The sequence below is a fragment of the Excalfactoria chinensis genome, chromosome 3 (genome assembly GCF_039878825.1).
Source record: "Excalfactoria chinensis isolate bCotChi1 chromosome 3, bCotChi1.hap2, whole genome shotgun sequence".
Taxonomy (NCBI): Eukaryota; Metazoa; Chordata; class Aves; order Galliformes; family Phasianidae; genus Excalfactoria; species Excalfactoria chinensis.
Window position 1 is genome coordinate 19,612,849 of NC_092827.1, and position 20,517 is coordinate 19,633,365.

Genomic DNA, 20,517 nt, shown 5'->3' on the forward strand with positions numbered 1-20,517 from the left:
AGTTATCTAAAATTGATTCTTCAGAGTTCCATACTGGATTCACTTTAATTCGGTATTGTAAGCAGAAATAGGCTTAATTTCACTAACATTTTAATGTCAGACACAGGTTTTGAATGCTTTTTTTTGTGTTTTTTGTTTGTTTGTTTGTTTGTTTTGTTTTGTTTTTTCCCTTGATGAGCTAAGAAATATTTTGTTTCAGTTTTGTTCTTAGTCTTTGTGCTTTAGACATTCTGGGGAGTGCCCTGGGCTGCTAATAATAACTAGAAAAAAATATGTTATTTTTGTTGAAGTCCTGAGGGGGCTAATCTTCAAGGCATTATTAGAAAAATAAAGAAGAAACTACCCTCTTTTTCTCCATCCATCACATCCATCACATATGCAAAACTTGTTATGGAATTTGCCTGCTTTCTAACCAATGGATTGTTAGTGGAAATGTACTGAGTACACGTGTTAAGAGTATAAAAAGGCTTGCTTAGAAGAATGAGTAGAGAGAATATATATGAATGTAGAATATATACGGGATATATATGCAGCATTATGATCATGATCATAGCGGCAATAAAGAAATCTTCCTGGCATGAGAACCCTGTGTCGTGTTGTTGACTTGCAACATATAATGACCTTGTGGAAAGAGAATTAGAAGAAAACTGACGGGTTCTGTATGAGCCTTCTCCACTTCTTTTGAGTCTGCAGCTATCTCGCAGAACAGTTCAGTATCTGTAATTCCTAAAGACCAAGGTGAGATGGCAGCTAAAGGGTGGAAAAGTATTTATAGAAAGCTCAGAAATAACTAAGACACTGATGTGCTATTAATGCTGTTTTTTTACCCTAAACCCAAAACACCAATCCATACAGCCTGCTATGAGGATAACATGCCAACACCAAGATACATAGTGTCTCACCTTTCAAATGTTTAATCTTTTCTAGGAAGATACTGTCTCCTTGCTTAATTGCAGATAGATGAGGCCTAAAATAGACTGTGTCAATAGTTCAGGGAGAAGGTAAGGGAGAGGGAAAGAAAAATGATAGTTGAGTTACACCTGGCCTAAGTTTGACTTAAGCTATTCCTTTAAAAGACCAGGTTTAATAAAAGATGAATTTACATGAAGAATTTTAGTGATGACAGAGAATTCGCATGAAACGTTTAGGTTACATTGAAGTTATGTTATGTGAATTGGATTTGTTTTTTCTCTGTTGCAAAACCACACAAAACAAATGTCCACATGTGCAGGATTCATACACAGAAAAGGTAATTTTTTTGTTAGCTAAATCTCACACACATTACCCAGCATTTGTAAGTCCAAGGTATAGACTGCTTCTGTTTCAAAAATAAGAGCTTGAATACTATTCATGAGTCAGAATGATGGAATTTAAAGACAGTGTTCACCCACCTCTAATCACAAGTTCAGATTGTATTTCTGTAGCACAATGAAAGGAAGGTAAAACTGCCTCTGAAGCTGACACGTTGACAGACACGGGCACAGAAAGTTTGATATTTCCACTAGATCTTAAATTACACTTTCAGTACTGAAAGAATCGTGTCAGCACATTTAAATGTTTGCAAAGACATGCACCATTACCACTCTCCTCAACAGAGTTGTTTCAAGAACTTTTCAGGTCTTAACACTTCCCCAGCCCTGGAATATGGGATGCTTCTTCAAAACCATTTAATTTATCTGGCACAACTTGAGGCCATTCCCTTAAGTCCTATCGCTAGTTGTGAAAGAAGCTGAACCCACCTCACCACTACCTTCTTTCAGAGAGCTGTAGAGAGATAAAAGGTCTCCCCTGAGCATCCTCTTTTCCAGACTAAATAATCCAATTTCCTTCAGTTGCCCTTTCATAAGACTTGTGCCTTGGTACTCTCATTAGCTTCACTGACCTCTGGAAATGCTCCATGGCCTCAATGTCTTTCTTGTAGCGAAGGGCCTGAAACTAAACACAATACTTAAGGTTCAGTCTCACCAGTGCTGAGTACAGAGTGACAATCACTTCCCTGCTCCTGCTATGCAATGCTATCTATAATATAATCCAGGTTGCCATTGCCCTTCTTGACAACCTGGGCACTCTGCTGGCTCATGTTCAGTTGAGCATCTATCAACACCACAGGTCTTTTTTTTCCCCATAGTCTTCCAGTCATTCTGCCCAAGCATCCAATGTTGCCTGGGGCTGTTGTGTCCAAAGTGCAAGACCAGGCTCTTGATCTTGCTGAACTTCAACCCACTGACCTCAGCCCAGCTATCCAGCCTGCCCAGATTCCTCTGTAGGGCCTCACTACCCCCAGGCTGTTCAACGCTTCCTCCCAGCTTGGGGTCATCTGAAAATTTACTGAGGGTGCACTCAGTCACACCACCCAAGTCACCAACAAAGACAGTGAAGAGGACAGGCCCCAATACCAACCAAATCTTAAAACTAACTCACAGGAACTCCATGTTAGTTTGTGTAGAAGCAAAAAATACATGATGCACTAAAATGAAATATTGTTGGTTAAGCATCTTCATTTTAAAATCAATTTCAGAAAGAGTACTGTCTAAATGTAGTTATATTTCTCCCTCCCAAAAAATCTAACATATTTGAAAACAAACAAACAAACAAAAAAACATCAAGCCAAAACAAAACAAAACAACAACCACAAAACAAACAAACAAACAAAAATACCTCAAAATGTATAATTTATCAGTCCTTTCATGGACAGGTCAGTAAGTCTTTTGAAGGTGAAAAACAACTTGTGGGTCATTCCTGTGATATTGGCATGAATATGAATAACGTAAGGTAAAAACAAATCTTACTTTAGTCATAAGTAGCACAGAATGCCTGTCAGCAGTAAATTAAGTTGTCTGACATTTCTGCATAGCAAGGCATGTCTCAAAATGCAACATAAAAATAAATGAATGTGTACTACAAAGAAAAAGAGAAAGGATTAACTTTGGTCAAAATTTCTCAAAATGAATTTCTTGAAGTGGCTGGTAAGCTGACAGTATAATAGCTATGGAGGACTTCTTGTATCCTGTCAAAACTGACTGACTTGGTGTAGAATGTCAACTAGGTACCAAGCTATTGCTAGTAACTGAAAATATTGTCTGATAAAAAAGCACAAAACAAAGTAAATTGTCCTCTGAGGACTAAATGAGGATAAAAACTTACTATTTTTCAATAGTAAGTGTAAGATTATACTGACTTAGCCAGTTCATCTTAATTAAGAATAGAAATGTGGAAGTATACATATTTTACAGTATCCTCTTTCTTTTAATACTCCCTTAAAATAGTGTGAAGATTTATTCCTTACACTGAAAGTTCAAATAAATCTAAAGGTGAAAGACTTCTGCTACCGAATTTAGTAACTTTAAGTGGAGTCTATATAAAAAGGAGAGAGCACATGAAGAACTGAAAGAACCAGAAATTGAAACTTACAGTGTGTGAGTAAAAATAATTACAAATGAAGAGAGCGTAAAGAGAGCTGTGCTCTAAAGATTACCACAATTGAAAGGGGTTACTATATTGCCCGTGAAGATGGGTATACATTACAATGTACACTACTTAAAATAGCTCTTCTCTTTAAGAAATGCAGAATTTAATGAAAACGTGGTACACTATGCTAGTGTTGATAGCTATGGAAAAAAACTGAAAAACATAGAAGGTGTGCTAAATATTAGACATTTCTGGGCTTGTGTTGATTAATGGTTCAGCTCTATATGACCTTTAAAATCAGGTTTGCTTTTTAATATAGAAATAGTACTGGCAAAAAGACCTGTGAGAAATGAAGCAATGGATTCAACAGACACAATTTGGGAAAAAAAACACACTGTAAGTAAAGTTGTGAAATGTTTTTGAACAATAAAGTCTCAAAGTAGTATTACTTCTCAATAGCCCCTTGTTTACAAATGAGTTGGCGTTAGCACTAGATTATCTTAATATTCTTGAAAAAAATTCTTAAGACATTGTTATGCAATACAGCCTTTTCCCATCTTAGGTTCACATTTGAATTTTTATTCTCTGCTCTTTGGTACTTTTTTTAAAATTATTATTATTTTTATTTTATTTTATTTTATTATTTATTTATTTATTTATTTATTTATTGTAACCCATAGCCTGTTCTCGTGCTCTGTCAGCTTCACAGTAAATTAGTTCTTTTTTATGTTCATAGATAAATTTGTCTTTTCCAGTTTGTTCCCATTATCACTTGTCCTGTTTCCGGGCAACACCAAGAAGATCCTGGCCCCATCCACCCAAGTCCCACCAATTAGATACTTATATGCACATAATTACCTCTTTCCAATCACAAAATTAAGGGTGAAACATTTAAATGAGGATGAAATATGTAAGTCTTGTTCACTAATTGTATCTCTAATCATTGCACTTTGCAAGTATTTCTTTGCTAAAGTGTCTTCTATTTCTTACCTTCTTTACAAAATTTCATCATCATCCTAAAAATGTAGCTATGTTATTTTTCTGAAATATTTAGCTTCCTTAATGAAAACTATGTATATAATTGAAGTCAACCCTTTCAGCTGATATATTTTCTCAGTCTTTAATTACTTTGATTTTACTTCTAAGGTTTACTATTTCATTTCATCACTAAAGCAGTTTGTTGTTTGAGGCTCCGATTCAATAGGTCCTTTCATCTTGAAGTTTTTAAATTCTAGAAGATATTAAATTCTTTTCAAAGATACTTAGGTTGAGTTTGTTTTTTTTTTTTTAATATATTTTTATTTATTTACATTCCTGTTTAATCTTTTCCTCTAACCAAACTTTAGCTATAATTTTTCATAGCATGAGTAAAATCAAACATTTTGTACATGAAGAAATAAAAAGAACTTTGGTTTTTATTTGACATGAGGTTTTTTGTGGTCAAGGATCATATCCTCAAAACCCTCCTCCAGATGCTATCTGATCTGCAAATCAATTAACTACCAGTGTTTCTTCCTGTTAAGTCGATCAGGCACATAAATTCCTATTGTGTGGCAAGTTACCCATTGCTTGGGTAGTAGAAGCTTTCTCAGGCTAGGAAAGGTCTCTGTATAATTTGTCTGCAATGCATAACCCAGGAGTTCTTAGAAATTTTACCAGGTCAAAAACTGCACTGCAAAGAGGAAGAGGTACAAATAATTCTTCATCATCTACTGTCAACAGCCAAGTGCCTGTTGCAATGTTCTTGATGATTTGTTAACATCCTCAGGCTAAGGAAGCTATCTGAACTGAGCACATCCAGCTCTATTGGATGTAAGAAGGAAAATAATCACTACCCATTATGTTTTGGAGACTTCCTGTTGAAAATTAAGCATTTAAAAAGGAGCTGATATAAATAATCTGCACAGCTTCCTGTGATTTCTCTTATGAAACCTAATAGAAGGATTTATGTTCTTCAGGACAAAAGTAAGATGCTTAAGTATTTATCTTGCCTTAGTGTTTCTTTCTTAGAGATTAAAGATGGCTCTACTTATCTTGCTGCACCCCATGGATCTTAATAGCAACTTCTTACCTCTCCTATCTTCATGGGCTGTGAGTACATAACTTGATACTAATTTTCTACCCACCAGTAGAACACATCTGAAAATTAAGCACCATGAAACTGAGCCCAAGTTGATCCATGGATGAGGCTCCAAGTACATTCACATGTCTATATTATTACTACACATGACTATATTTAAAAAATTATACACATGTACAAACATGCATGTTTAGGAGTATATTCTGCTTCATTACACCACTTACTCAAAACTAACCACTAGGAACATGTCAGCCAGCAATTGGATTTTTGTCTGTCACAGCAAGGTCCAAACGGCAACACTGCTCTTTGGTCAAACACATTTTGTGTTAAGTCTGCAATCTACGAGTTTTCAAAACTCTAATACTAGTTTACTGTTGACTATATGGCATGGAAAGTCTTATGAAATAGATCCATAAAACACTGATTGTATAAATTCTTTTTTCATGTGCGTGCATTACAGACACATGCTTAAAACTAATTTATTTTACTTGTTAAAAGGCAGCGTTCTGCAGAAAACCTCTCTCTCTTCTACCTTCTGATCCTTGTTCTCTCAAGCTTTAAAACATATACATTCGGGCTCCTGTGCTTTCAAGTTAGTAATCACACTAAAGCATGTACAATGTATTTGGTGTAGTTTATTGGAGTTTGAAATTAAAATCAGCTTTAAAAAATGAATTTTCCATTTTTAGCAAGTAAGATGGATAGGAAGCTCTCACATGTGGTACTGTTTATGAGCCCACTGCTCTACAGAGCTAGCAGGTGCCAGCTGAAAGACAAATATTTTTGTTGTTTATGGGAGCAGCTGAATGTGGTTGTTAGATGACTTTGTGTCCTCAACAACCAGAAAATATTTTCTATCAAAATTAAATACATTGTGTTACTTTTCTGAATAGGGAAAAAAAATAAAATAAAATAAAAAATTTCAAAAGCTGTCATTGCAGCTTGGCAATACTGAAACAATACTGAAAAAGCAAACAATAGTTCACTTGTGTGGTGCATACAGAAGATGGTTTGGAATAAGAGGTAAAAATCATGATTCCCTGGCAAATAATGCCCCAATATCTCCTTTGATAATGTCAGTGATTGTAGCTTATTTTAGTGTCAGAATGAAAGTCAGATCATTCTGAGAGACACAAACTTTTAACGACTAGGTATATTACGAAATATTAGCTGAAGGATAGGTTGTGAAAATGAGAAAGAATATGAGACATATGTCCATCTTAATTTTCTTCCAAAAGTGAACAGCAGACATATTCTATCACACACTTGAAACCTATTTCACTATTTCCTAAGCTGCCAACAAGGAAATCAAATACTTAAATCCTTTGCATTAGTATATAGTAATGTAAATAAATGGAATTGTTTGGAATTTCAGGTTTTGAGTACAAAAACACTACAAATTGTTATGTACGTAAGCATTTTCATGTCAGTAGCAGTAACTACATCTAGGTATTTTCAGAACCAGACCTCAGACATCAGAACCAGAAATACCTCTGGTTCCATGTGATCCATCACTCACACGGAGGATGCAAGCTTGTGGGTAAATAAACAAGTTATTTTCTTATAAAACAACTTGAAGATCTGGGATACGAAGTACTATTTTAAAATCTGAATGATTAGTGTAGGATAACAGGAGGTAGGTCCCATACCACTGCACAACGTCCAAAAATTTTTGCCAGGTTACATCATGCTTGGAAACCCAAAGTGGCCCAATGAAGATTCTGCTGAACAATCTAAAGTAATGAAAAATCACCACCTGAAATTATGAAGTGCAAAATCAAACAGAAGAAGAACATTTGGAAGAACAGGTCACACAAAAGCTGAAAATCTAAAATTAAATATTTAATTAGAACTCTGAGTTTGCTTTCAAGGTAGGTGGAATTGCACAGGCTATATTACAATCTTTTATAGTTTCTTCTCTTTTTTTTTCTCTCTCTCTTTTTCTTTTTTTTTTTTTTTTCCCAAAGAGAATACTGTTTATTTTTAACAGGCCACTTTAATATTAATACATGTGTAATAGGATCCAAACTGAAAATCTGCTAAAGATGGTAAATTTTACATTATTGGGAAAATTACAATTTGTTTTGTATTGTAAAAACATTTATTTTTAACAATTTACCTACATTAATCAAAAAAGTACAGCATATTTAATAATTTTACAAATTCTTCATAAAAAATATATCTCTGTACAAAAAGTTCTTTTGCACCTACTTCATGTCACAGCAGCATGTAGTGAAATGGCAGAATGAAATACTGGGAATGAAAATTAGATTGACTTGATCATAATGCCGGCGTTCTTTCCCAATCCCCCCCCACCCGCACCCTCCCACCTATTTGTTGTGTTGGTTTTTTTTTTTCTTTTTTTTTCTTTTTTTTTTTTTTTTTTTTTTTTTTTAATAACAGCCTTTATTTGTTTACAAAATATTTTACACAAGAAAAAAAATTATTGCAGCTAGCCTGGAGAAAGGCAAGATGTGTGATACAAGCAGCAGTTTTTAACAGCTTTGAAGCACATAACCTGTTTTTAAAAAAAAAATAGCATGTCTTATTAGCCCATCTTAATGATCTGGTCAACACTGGGGGAAAAGTCTTCTGCATATATCTCAGAAAGCAGATTTCCTGGCTGACATTATCTGGCCACCGTACAACATGTTAAGCATCTTATTCTGACGAAGCACCATACACAGCCCTCTGTAAAACAACTTCAGGAGAAAGAGATCTAACCCGAACAGAAGACTCAAACACATGGAGAAGGAGAGGTATTTGAGGGTAGTGGATAGAACTGATAGAACCATGAGACCTTTCCTTTTACAGGTTCAAGTCTAAAGCTTCTGTTTAAGCAATGCTCCCAGCAAACTGCTTGAAATGATTTGTCAGTGTGCTCCAATTCTGAGCATCTCTTATCAGAGAACACTCAGTTAGGAAAAACAATTCTGGAATAACTTTCTAAAAATGTAACACTGGATAAAGAATGCAGAGAATCTGTGCTCTCATTAGAAAAACAAAACAAAACAAAACAAAACAAAACAAAGAATTGAACAACTATCTTTCTGTGAACTTTCCTTCAATGCATTCCTCAGTGGTCATAATGACATAGGTCACTTAAGAATACATATACAGAAAATATCAATAGGTAGAATTTTGCACCTCTTTTCAATATTCCGTTTTTTTGTTGTTTTGTTTTTTTTTTTTCTTTTTTCCTTTTTCTCTTCTGCCATCACTACTTCAGAAAGACTTCCAAAGAAGCAGCAATGATTTTGAACACCTGCCAAAAACTTTAATCACTCAGCAGCTTCCCTCCCTGGCCCATTGTTTCTAAGGAAGATATTCGTTTGCAGAGTAGCTCTCTGTACATAGGGTAAGATCACAACAACAACTTTGATATGATGACTTTGTTCTTTCTCAAGAAAGGTGAAGATATGACAGACAAATGAAACTTACTTCAGAAACAAACAAAAAAGAAAGCCAAAAACTGTTATAAAATGAAGAAGGAACTTACTGAAAATAGTTATTTATTAAATTTAATTTAGAATTTCTCGCTTATAAGAAGAATATAATATCTGGAGGTCCTACAACAACGTGCTATATTGCTGGTATTTTTCATCTAACAGACGTAGAGTCATTGAACTGACAAAGGGTTGGTTATCCTTGTCTGTTCCTTTCTGTTCTGCAAATTACCTGAAAATCAGTTATTAGACTTGCACTTCCTTTTTTGTTTTGTTTAACAGCCAGAACCACACACATATGGAGTTCAGAAATATTTTTCTCCAGTTTTACAGAGCAACAGGACATTAAAACACTTTGAAATTTGGAAACTTTAAAAAAAAAAAAGGAAACTCACACTTGAATTTAATAGAAAAGCAACGCAACTTCCTTTTTTCTGAACTCAGTGTGTAGGAATAAAATCAAATTTTAGTTCGCTATCTTCTGTAACTTCCTAAGTTTAAGATTTAATTAATTTTCTCATTGGTGTCTTTTTTTGTTTGTTTTCATTCAGTAAAACTTCTAAGAAATGTTAATGATTTACTCAACCATTTCTATTTAGAAATTTAGAAATGTTAAACTTTCTCTGTCAAACTGAGTACAAAAGTAATAAGCAATAATGAAGAAAACAAACAAACAAACAAACAACAAAATCCAGAAGGCAAAGAGATGGCTGCACACTTCTCTTTGCTCAAAGTAGAAACTGAATGACTGCTTGATATAGATAATTTGCACTGGGTATACATATGCTACTATAATGTGTTTTAGTTCCATATAACATGAGAAAATGATGTCATATTACAGGAAAAGAATGGAAAAAAAAATGCAAAAGGGAAGACTGTATTATGAGCACTGGCTCACAGGCTTTATGAGCTATCTAAAATAAATTACTATTCACATTTTTACATGGCAAGCAGCAATAGCTGCTAACCCCCCTGCTGTTAAATAGTGTAACACTGACAATTGGTGATTGATGATGGATTTCAGAAGGAAACAATCGTACTGCCAATGAAAATTTCCTAGAAATGGGCTCTTGTTCTGGCTGAAAGTCTCCATTGACTTGTAATCATGGTTAGAAATAAATTTAATCGAACTTTGACAAAAGGTACATTGTCCTCTTTTGCACAAGATTTTAACTGGTGCTAAGCACGGGGCTAATAATTTAACATTCCAAGAAAATTTATTGTGGAACGTTTTTGCTTGACAAAAAGTGAGTGAATGTCTATATACAATGAACAGTAGAAACCCTGTATATTTGTACCAGTATCTTAATCAGTCATCCATAACGCTCTAGTGCAAAAAAATTGTGCATTAACATTTTGCAATATAACGGCTGATTGGGAAATCGGCAAACTGCCCTATGTATGAGATACACTGTAAGTTTCTTTGCTTTTAGCAAGATTTCAATGGTAAAGCATTTGCAGGTGTATGCAACCTCAAGGAAGGTTGTCTTCTCCTTCAAGAGAGCTTTATTTCTTCAGAATATTCCTGTTCTTGGGGAAAATCTGTGGTGCTATCATTTGTCACAGTACTCAAAGGATTTTATCCAGGTGCCCAGAAGAATGCATTGAAAGGCATCCAGCCACATACAAATATGAAAGTCTGAGGCATTAAATATGACTAATTGACGTGACTTGGCAGTCTTCCTTATGTGTGCCTTGAGTTGAAGCAGACGCAGCCAGGCATTTTATTCCAACTTCAGGTGAAAAAATATTCCTTCTCTGATCCCCAGAAGACTGACACATTTTTACCAGAAAATTTAGCTGCATGTAGGCTCACAGAAGATGTTAAAGATTACAGCAGCAAAGCCAAGAGAAGAAGGGAAACTGGTATATGGCACCAAAGGAATTACTGCTTGTCCATCAGAGGTATGGCTATGAATCAGTCATATTGGGCACTGAAGGCTATACCACTGTACAAACTGTGTTCAGAGTCGTATCAAACCTCACAGCCTTTGCCTCTGTGGGTTTTAAGTTTGTGTCATACATAGGATTTTCAAATGAAGCCTGTCCATTGCTGTTTTCATGTCCAGCATATCCATTGTACTGTACTTTTGGTCTTGTTCTGAAAAGAAAGGCAAGAAATGGCAATTAGCAAACAATAAAAATAAAAATTCTACTATTACTGCAGGTTTTATCTTTAATGTCTTTATTCTACCAATACAAGCTGCACAGCTTTGTCTAGCATAGATAAAGAGAGATCTATAAAGGATGTTATCAGGACTTAAAAAGTAAGATAAATCTGTCAGGAAGTTGTTCTTAGAACATGAAGAATACAAATCCTTAATGGGCAAACCAATACCACCAAAGCACAGAGACAGCATAAGCATAATACGAATATGCATTTTCCCTTTATAAAATCTGTCAAAAGAATGACAACTTCATAGCCCGTTAGTGCAAAAATTGGCAGACAGAAAGAAAGCAATGTACAGCAAGAGAACAAAGTACCTTGGGAAATGATAACATTTAGAATGTTTTTCCTTTTGTTTTTTGTCAGTAGCAACAATTATGATGGTTTCTGCTGACATTTTCATTTTTAGAGTGCTATACTCTGACAATAAAAGAATCTTTTCATAAATGGAAACACTTAGTCCAATTTTACTAAATTAACACCTTACCAACTTCCAAATACACATAATGGTCTTTTTAAAGTATTGATTTTACTGGCAAAACTGCAATAGCATCTTTACTTGATAAATTTAATCTTCTCACAATCAAGCACATTGCAATGGTCTTTCACAGACATTTGGGATTTTCCCCATGCTGATTTTTACTGTATATCTAGGAAGATAACTGGACCATCTATATAAACGTACTGATATAAATCAATATGAACTGTCAATTTAAAAGACTTGAATAGAGTAGCTGGTGAGATATACAGAGAAAAATAAAAGCAAGCAGCTCCTAATTCATTCTTTCAACTGTATCTTGGGTTTTAGATTAGATAAACACTCACAGCCTTTACTGACTGTTCTTCATTGGAAACAGCTTAGTAATTTGGTGTTATCAGCAGTTTATTACCATTCCAGAACAGGAAGTTACTGCTGCACCAGTGAAATTCTGTAACAGGTCTCCTTGATACTACTAAATGTAAATCAGTTCAAAGTCATTCAGCGCATCTTCAGTGAGGCAATAATGGACAATAAACATCCAGAAAAATGCCTGCTGTTAGTGGTAATACCCTTCAGATAACGGACACTAATTTTGGTTATTCCTATTGTCTGGCATAGTACACATGCTTACCTCCACACATACGTCCAGCAATAAACAGTACTGGACAGCTCAGCAAAGACTGTATATATACAAACATCTGAAATCTGATTGACCAAATTCTGCCTAATGTTTACAGTTATTTTGATACTTATAGATTGAAGGATTCAAATAATTATCTACTCTTCTATTCTGAATTTTATTTTACCACTATGTAGAACATATCAGAACTTCAAGGATGTTCATATTTTTATGCAAAGTTTTGTTAGAATATATCAAGCCAATAATTAAATAAAAAATGAAGTAGAATTATTCAGATTTCCCAATATATAGATTAAAATAATACAGTATATATAATAATAAAATAAATATATATAATAATAATATATATTATATATATTATAATATATATATATAATATATATAATAATAAAAATAATATATAATAATAAAACACTGCACTTTGCTATTTTGAGTCTAAATTTATCTGTGTCCAGAAGTAGATAAAAAAGAATATAAAAGAGGTTCAGTGTAGAATTTTATCATTTCAATAACTGGAATAGGGCAGGAAAATCAATGAAGGAGAACAAACAAACAAACAAACAAATAAATAAATAAATAGTTGCTTAGTGCTTAATTAATGGCAAACAATTTAGCAAAGAATCTCAAGATAAAACTCCTCAAGAAGGTTCTGAAAATCAGACTCTTCTACAAAATGATTCTGTTTTGGGTAGCAGATAAGGGAAATTCTCACTGGAAATATGTTGGTAATGGAAGCTGACAACTTACAAATAGTTCTTGTAGTTTAACTTTTTTTTTTTTTTTAACCCAACATCTTAATTTTAGGAGTAACAAAACACGGTTAGAAATCTTAACACAGGAGCTTTCCTAAGCATAAATAATTACTAATGTTTTCATTTTGTTTAGAGAGACTGAGATACTGTCTTCTCTATTGAGACACACCCTGTCTGATAGATACAAGTTTTGAAACTATGTAAAAAAGCTCTAACACCTCTGATTCTAATTAGTTGCTATTAATCTGACATAGAAACAACAGAAATAAAAGTAAAAATTTTCCATAAGAAAATGCTTTGAAATTCACTGATACAGATAGATTCTAGGGGTATAATTGCTTCTGCATCCCTTTGCAAAATTCATTAAAAAAAGTCACAGATTCTGTTCTTTCCTTTGCAACAACCTTTCTTTCAGAGAGGATAAAGGTGACCTCGAATTGCTTTACATGAATAATGAACTTGTTGATTTCTTGAAGATACCTTCTAATAACCTCTCTAAAAATTGTGATGTAATGGAATCTATTCTTCTAAAGACAGAATTTTAGCTCTTTTAAATGTATATATATTTATTTCTAGCAAATAGAAGAGGAAATATCTGCTACTCCCATCCAACATAAAACACTTCATAGAACAACTGCAAAATTGTCACATTACAGTCTTATTAAATTTCACTTAGAGTTTTCCTCCCCTTTCTAAGAGGAAAGTGTTAGCTATTTTCCCTTTATGTTCCATTTCTTTACCCTACCTGAATGAATACCTATTCTTCTGTGGTTCTGTATAAGCTTCCCTATTTTCAGGGAAGGAACTAGTTGAGAATGCAGGAATCAAAGAGATATCTTTCAATAATTTGTCCTGAGGCACAATTCTTAGTTTTTCCTGATCAGTTTTCTTTCTCTCTCTCTCTTTTTTTTTTTTTTTTTTTTTTTTTTTTTCCTTCACTAAATAATTTCATTTTTGGACGTGTATTGTTTTAACTGGAGTTAACAAGTTCCTGTTTCCTTGCAAAAAATCTCATCACTGATGATCTAACCATTTGAGGTAGGCAGACTGTCAAGTCCATCACAGACCAACAGTGGACTTCACTTTGTCCCTATGACTTCTCAAAATCACAGAATACCCCTGTTATCATAATAAATAGAGGTCTATGAGTGTGTTTTTTTTAATCAGTATTTCTGTTAAACAGCATTTTGCAGACTGCTGATAATGCAAGGCAGTCAGAGAATACTGTAGCTCAATACAAAAACAAACAAAACAAAACCAAAACCAAAAATTGCCCCAGAAAGCTCTAGCTAACAAATATATCAGCTGTATACATCTGCTTTTAAACCTAGTTTGAGACAAAATGACCACATTTATTCTATTATCTACTGATATATTGAAGTATCATAAAAGTCAGGCCAATATTAGTAATATTAGTAGTATCTGCTAACTTATTCAGCTTGAACTGCAAGCAGTCTAATTATTTTCTGGAAAACAACAACAACAAAAAAATAGCATATATTTAATTTAATAGAACATTAAAATGAAAGAATAAAGCATGATGTGAGATTTCAAATTGACATTCAAACAAAACAGGATTTATAGGTTTTTGCTTCACAATACATTGACTCATTTTTCTAATTCACCTTTAAAACTTCTCTGCACTGAACCTCTCTGGTAGAATGTTTAGTAATGTTTGCCTTTCTAGAGCCAAGATATTCTTTAAAGCTTCATGTTGCATTCTCTAGTTACTCATGGTTTTCAAAATTAAGACAAACAGTATATTCAGATCCCAGATATATAAGATTTACAATACCTGTGTTTGTAGAGGTAAAATGCAAACCCTGATAATATTAGAGCAAAGAAAGGTACCAGGATGGCAGCTGCAACAGAACTGCTGTTTGTACCATAGTAGTGATTCGAAAGGTCTGTGTCTGCACTTAAGGGACCTAAACAGAAGCAAAAAAAAAAAAAAAAACAAAAAAAAAAAAAAAAGAACAAAACAGATATAAAATTATTAGTTTTTCTATCCCAAAATTCTCTTTCTATTCAAAAAGAAAGAAAATGCTGACTTGATAAAATCATTCCCTTTAAAAATACAGTATATGACATTCAGTATCACACATATATCTTCTTAATACCACTGAACAATGTATAATTAAAAATTATGAAAGCAATTTGAAGAGAGTATTCAGCAGATGATACCTGTTTCAATTTAATTTCATAGTTGTAAACTACATCTACTGGAAACTGAATAAAATGAAGCCCTACACGTTCTACAACAAATGATTAATTATTTTATGGCTGTATCCTTAATGTTAGCTTAGAAGCAACTTGCTATGAGTGACTACATAAAATATGGAAAAGGACAGGAGAACTGAGGTAACTGCAATAAATCACATTGGTTCTCCAAGGTTCAGCATTGCTTGAGCACCACTATATGTATTCTGACTGTATCACAGTCTCCTTCAAGAGGTGAGACAGGAGGTTTAGAGCATCCAGCAGCAGCTTTTGCACTGGTATAAAATTCAAGAACAGAGAATGGAAAGGCATTTACCTGTACCATGACCTCTCTTAGTGTGGACTTACTCCTGCACTTGGGTCATAACAACAACTCCATGCAGCTATATAGGCTTGAAGAAGAGTGTCTGGAAAGCCACTTTCTTGGAGTAGTGGTTGATAGCCAGCCGAACATAAGCCAGCAGCATGCCCAGGGGACCAAGAAAGTTGATGGCATCAATAATATTACAGACAGCTCAACCAAACAAGGGATTGTCTCTCTCTATATTCACCACTGGTGAGGCTGTACCTCAAGTACTGTGCTCAGTTTCAGGTTCCACAATACAAGGATAATGAGTTGCTCAAGCATGTACAGAGAAGAGCAACAAAGCTGTTGAAGGGACAGAAAATAAAACACTCAAAGGAGTAGCTGAGGGAACTGAGGCTATTTGGTCTGGAGAAGAGGCTGAGTGCAGACCTCATTGCTCTCTACAACTACCTGAAAGGTTTCAGCAAGAAGGGTATTGGTCACTTTTCTCAGGTTACAAGTGATAGTACGTACACACACACACACACACACAAAAAAAGCCCAAAACAAACAAACAGTCTCAAGTTGTGCCAGGAAAGGTTTAGATTAGATAAGAGAAAGAGAATATTCATGGGGAGGATGACCAAGCATCAGAACAGGATGCACAGGGCAGTGGTGAGGTCCCCATCTCTGGAGATACTTCAGAGATGTATAGACGTGTCACTGTGACACATGGTTTAGTGATGGGAATCTGTAGTTCAGGTTAATTATTGGACTTGATGGCATTAAAAGCCTTTTCCTACCTAGATGATATTATGATCCTATGACATTTCAGGTTGGAATGGAAATAGCCAAGATTTTAGAATACAAATCTATAACTGATTGCATAGGCAATCAGCAATTAAAGAAACAGAAACTAGCAGTGGACTTGCAGACCTTACAGAACAAGATATTAAAAGATAACAGACACACACACAAAAAAAACAAACAAACAAACAACACGTTCACAGTAGCAGCAAAACAGCCTAAATCACTGAAAGTTCTAATTCTTTTGGCAGATAAATAACAGGGATCTGTTTTCTCACTAAGCTATTCTCTAAGGCTAGAAACAAAAAGAACTGATTCTGAAAGAGAATAAACAGTATTTAGAAACTACATTTTTTTTTTTTTTTTTTTTTTTTTTTTTTTCCAGTTTTCATGATATTCCAAGAATGAACATACCCACTGAGCTTGGTCTTTCCCTAGAATTGCATGATAGGGAATTCTTCAAAGAGTTTGGTCTTTCACACTTAACCAAGTACTTCTCAGCAAATGCTGCTCTTTGAAGTATGCTTGCAGGTGACACATTTTATATTACATTTTATATGCACCAGTGCATACAGAGTTTATGCAAAGTTCTGGTTTAGTTTTAAAGGCAGCAAGTAATTTGAAATATGTTAAGTCTTCAGCTTGAGGACATATGAGATCATTACCTCAGCAGAATATTCATGAACTAACGCTTTAAAAAAAAAAAGTTACTTCTGAGTTTGAAGTATATGAACAGACATTATTACCAACGTTGGTCTGAAATTTACTGTGTCATCTTAACTGTAAGTTCTTTAATGGAGAATAAGCAACCTATAGACATTCAGTGTCTAGTAAATCATCACACAAAGAAATCCAACTATATCAATATTTAAAGATAGCATATGCATTTTTTAAAACCTCACTTCTGAGATGTCAAAGCTAAAGTAAAGAAGTCCTCAGCCTAAGAGTGCATGTGTAAAAACATAACACTTCAGCTCCTTACTAGCCTTTGGAATACACAGACTGAGCTTTCATACTACATATATTACAGCTCTCAAGGCTGATATTTTTCTGCTATCATAGAATACAGCAATCAGAAAATACTGTAACTGTTGAATTGTCATTCTGCTTCTTCTTCCTCTTTCCCCAGTTGTTACTGATTTCACTGCTAAAGCAAATGGATCCAAACTTTTTTTAGGTAACTACATCATTGAAGAAGAAGAGATGGGTCTCTTGTATATGATTCTACCCTGCAGGAAACTGCACATCCAATTTGCTGAGCTGACCCCCTTCATAGAGTAGTCTATTGTCTTCCTGGGGCTGGGATGACATAAGGAAACTGTCTAGCCTGGTACAGCCAACAGACTACAACCCCTTACTGCTTTTCAATATAGGGAGAGATGAAGCAGCTAACAAGTGGGTCCAGGGCTATCAAAAGCACCTTCAGGGACTTGGGATGATGGCTGAAGGATTTGCATACAAACTCCAAATGTGGAGTCCTCAGTACAATAGAGATATAGACCTGCTGGAGCATGTCTAGAGGAGAGCCACAAAAAATGATCGAAGTGATGGAATGCCTCTCCTACAAAGACAATCTAAGAGAGCTGGGGCTGTTCACCCTGGAGAAGAGAAGAAGGCTGCGAGATGCCTTGATAGTGATCTTTCAATATCTAAAGGGGAGCTACAGGAAAGAAGGGGACAGAGACTTTAGCAGGGTCTGTGATGTTGGAGAAGTGATTTCAAGCTCAAAGAGGGGAGATCATTTTTCTGGCCTGGCTCAAGAAAAAGTAAAAACAAGAAGAAAACCCAGCAAACCATAGCCTTACTGCTTAGAGGTATCAAAGGCTTTTTAACAAGATATATGCTTGAATGAATCTTTGAGCTCTACTTTCATACTGTGATTGTTAAAATCAGAAATAAAAAGCAGTTTAGATACAATGACATGGATTATACAAAAGTACAGGCACATAGTCTGTGCAGCTTCAATAACTGGCAGTTCTTAGGGTGAGAATTTGAAGAGTAAGATCTTTTCTCCTTGTGATTAAACACACATGGCACTTTGAAAGTGGTCAAGATGAGCAAATCCTTAGGGTAACTGATTTTACACCAGTTAATACAATGAAGAAATAGCAGGGAGTTTTGGTAGAACTTTGAAGGCCAGTTGGTACCGCATCGATGATGTTAGTGAAACTGTGATAATTTGTAAAATGCAGATTCATGCTGGTGTAGATGTGTTGGCTAGGCTGCCTATTCCTGCTAGCCCAATACTTTGCTGCATAAATACTGTCTTATGTATATGCTATTCAAGGATCAGAAAATGCAGATGTCCATGGCTGGTATTTCCCAAAAATATTTTATGAATAAATATTTATGAGTAAATGTTATAATAGTTTTTCTGAAAAAAAAAAAAAAAATAATAATACAATAATAGTAACTAGTTTTCACCAGCTCCGTGAGCACTTGTATCCATGGGTGCAATATTTATCTCAATCATTAATTTCATATTTTTGACAGTGAAGTAGAAATCTACCCAAATAAATGCATATTCTGAAATAAACCATTTCCTAATGAAACTGTAAAAATCAGTGATTCTGTCCTTTCAATTTCCTTTATGATTCTGCTTTCATTTTATGTATTTGAACCGAAAAAAAGTTTTGCCCTGTGTGACACATCTGTTACATTCAAAAAACCCTTGACTGACAAGGGAACAGTTGCAATTGGGCTTTCTTTAGGAACATCTTATAATCATCATATTACTTTGCTACAGAAGATTAAGTGATAACATATTAAGCAGAATTAACTTAGTATTTGAACTGTAAATTCCAAATACACATACTTTATTATATATTTTACAATAGCAATTGCATGAAATAAACATGCTTACTTCAGCTAGAAAGTTGACAGAGTCATTTGTTGAATTCACTCTTGCAAGACTTGAAAATATTATACGCAATAAAACTCTATGAATGCATTTACCTTGTCTTTGGAGCATAAATTTTCCGAAGTCTTTTCCATGTATGTCACCTTGATAAGTAAAAACACCTCTTTCAAGCCCTGATGACACCTACAATACATAGAAATAGAAAAAAGAAAATAATATTGGAAATAAATAAGCTTATTTATGCAATTTTTTTCCCCTTAAAATGTTAATGAATTTGTTTTTAGAACATTTATAATTTTAAATTTGCAACAATAATGTTTATTAATAAACAATAATGTTTATTAAAAACATGGAATGACTTTAAAATATCTGATATAAACATTGGGCTTTAAAATTCTTTGATTTATATTTACATAATTGATGAAGTATACAGTTAAATTCACTGAATTTTCTGTCCATTTAAAAAACATTTTATATAGAGAGTACCACAAGGCACAAAGAAGTGCAAAGATGAAAATAACTCCTTTTCATCAAGATTAAATACCAGCACTTGGAATCAGCATTTGTTAAATGACCAGCCAAGAAAAATATCCTGTGGGTGCAAATTTGATGCTAGATTAAATAATCTGTTAAAATACTACATCTCTACCCCTCCCTTTATACTGAAACACTACTGTGTAAATAGCTGAGATTGAACATGTGACAGAACTGTATTGTATCTCAATATGGGAAAACAGTTGTAATAGCAAATACAACATGGCTCATCCTCACTTTCTGTGAGGCATTTTCTGTTACCCTTCCATTATTCAACTGAGAATTCTTTTGAACTTAGACTTTTAGGACAGTGAACTGTTTCACAGAGTACAAATTCCCACTCATATGCAACAAAACAAGGCAAAATCATAGTAAAATATAATTATTAACTCCATTCTTAATTTAATAAACTAAAAAGGGTTAATTTAATAAACTAAATTAAAATAAAACTTAATTTAATAAACTAAAAATAATGGGGGTGTGGAAGATAGAAGATTATATACATACTTGGGAAAATAAAAACACTGATTTCTACATTTATATCTAGAGTGACGTATGCAATATTTATCATATAAAAAGTCAGAGTTATACAGAAGGTCATAAATTACTTAGTAGTACACTCAGTAAGACTTATCTATAGCATTCTGGTTACTTACATAACCATCTAGTGCCCAGTTGTCATTTTCAAACTTATTTACGAAAATGTCGTTAGATCCTTTGATCTGAAAAATTTTCAGTAGCAAATGGGCTTCTTCCTTCTTGTAAACACCTATTAATGTAAAGGAGGTAACATATACCTTTTAGGCAATTTTTGAATCAGTTTGTTCAGATTTGCT

General features: G+C 34.1%; 1 protein-coding gene across 3 annotated transcripts in view; it reads right to left on the reverse strand.

The window, feature by feature from the left end:
• Positions 1-7,856: 7,856 nt before the first annotated feature.
• Positions 7,857-20,517, reverse strand: part of CSMD1 (CUB and Sushi multiple domains 1) — a 935,567-nt gene continuing 922,906 nt past the window's right edge. For all 3 annotated transcript variants that reach the window (XM_072330835.1, XM_072330834.1, XM_072330833.1), the window contains 4 exons: positions 20,338-20,450; positions 19,243-19,330; positions 14,770-14,902; positions 7,857-11,035 (listed from right to left, as the gene is read on the reverse strand). In XM_072330835.1, the coding sequence (XP_072186936.1) occupies positions 10,876-11,035; positions 14,770-14,902; positions 19,243-19,330; positions 20,338-20,450 (494 nt within the window). In that variant the 3' untranslated portion in view covers positions 7,857-10,875. The remainder of the gene's footprint in view (positions 11,036-14,769; positions 14,903-19,242; positions 19,331-20,337; positions 20,451-20,517) is intronic.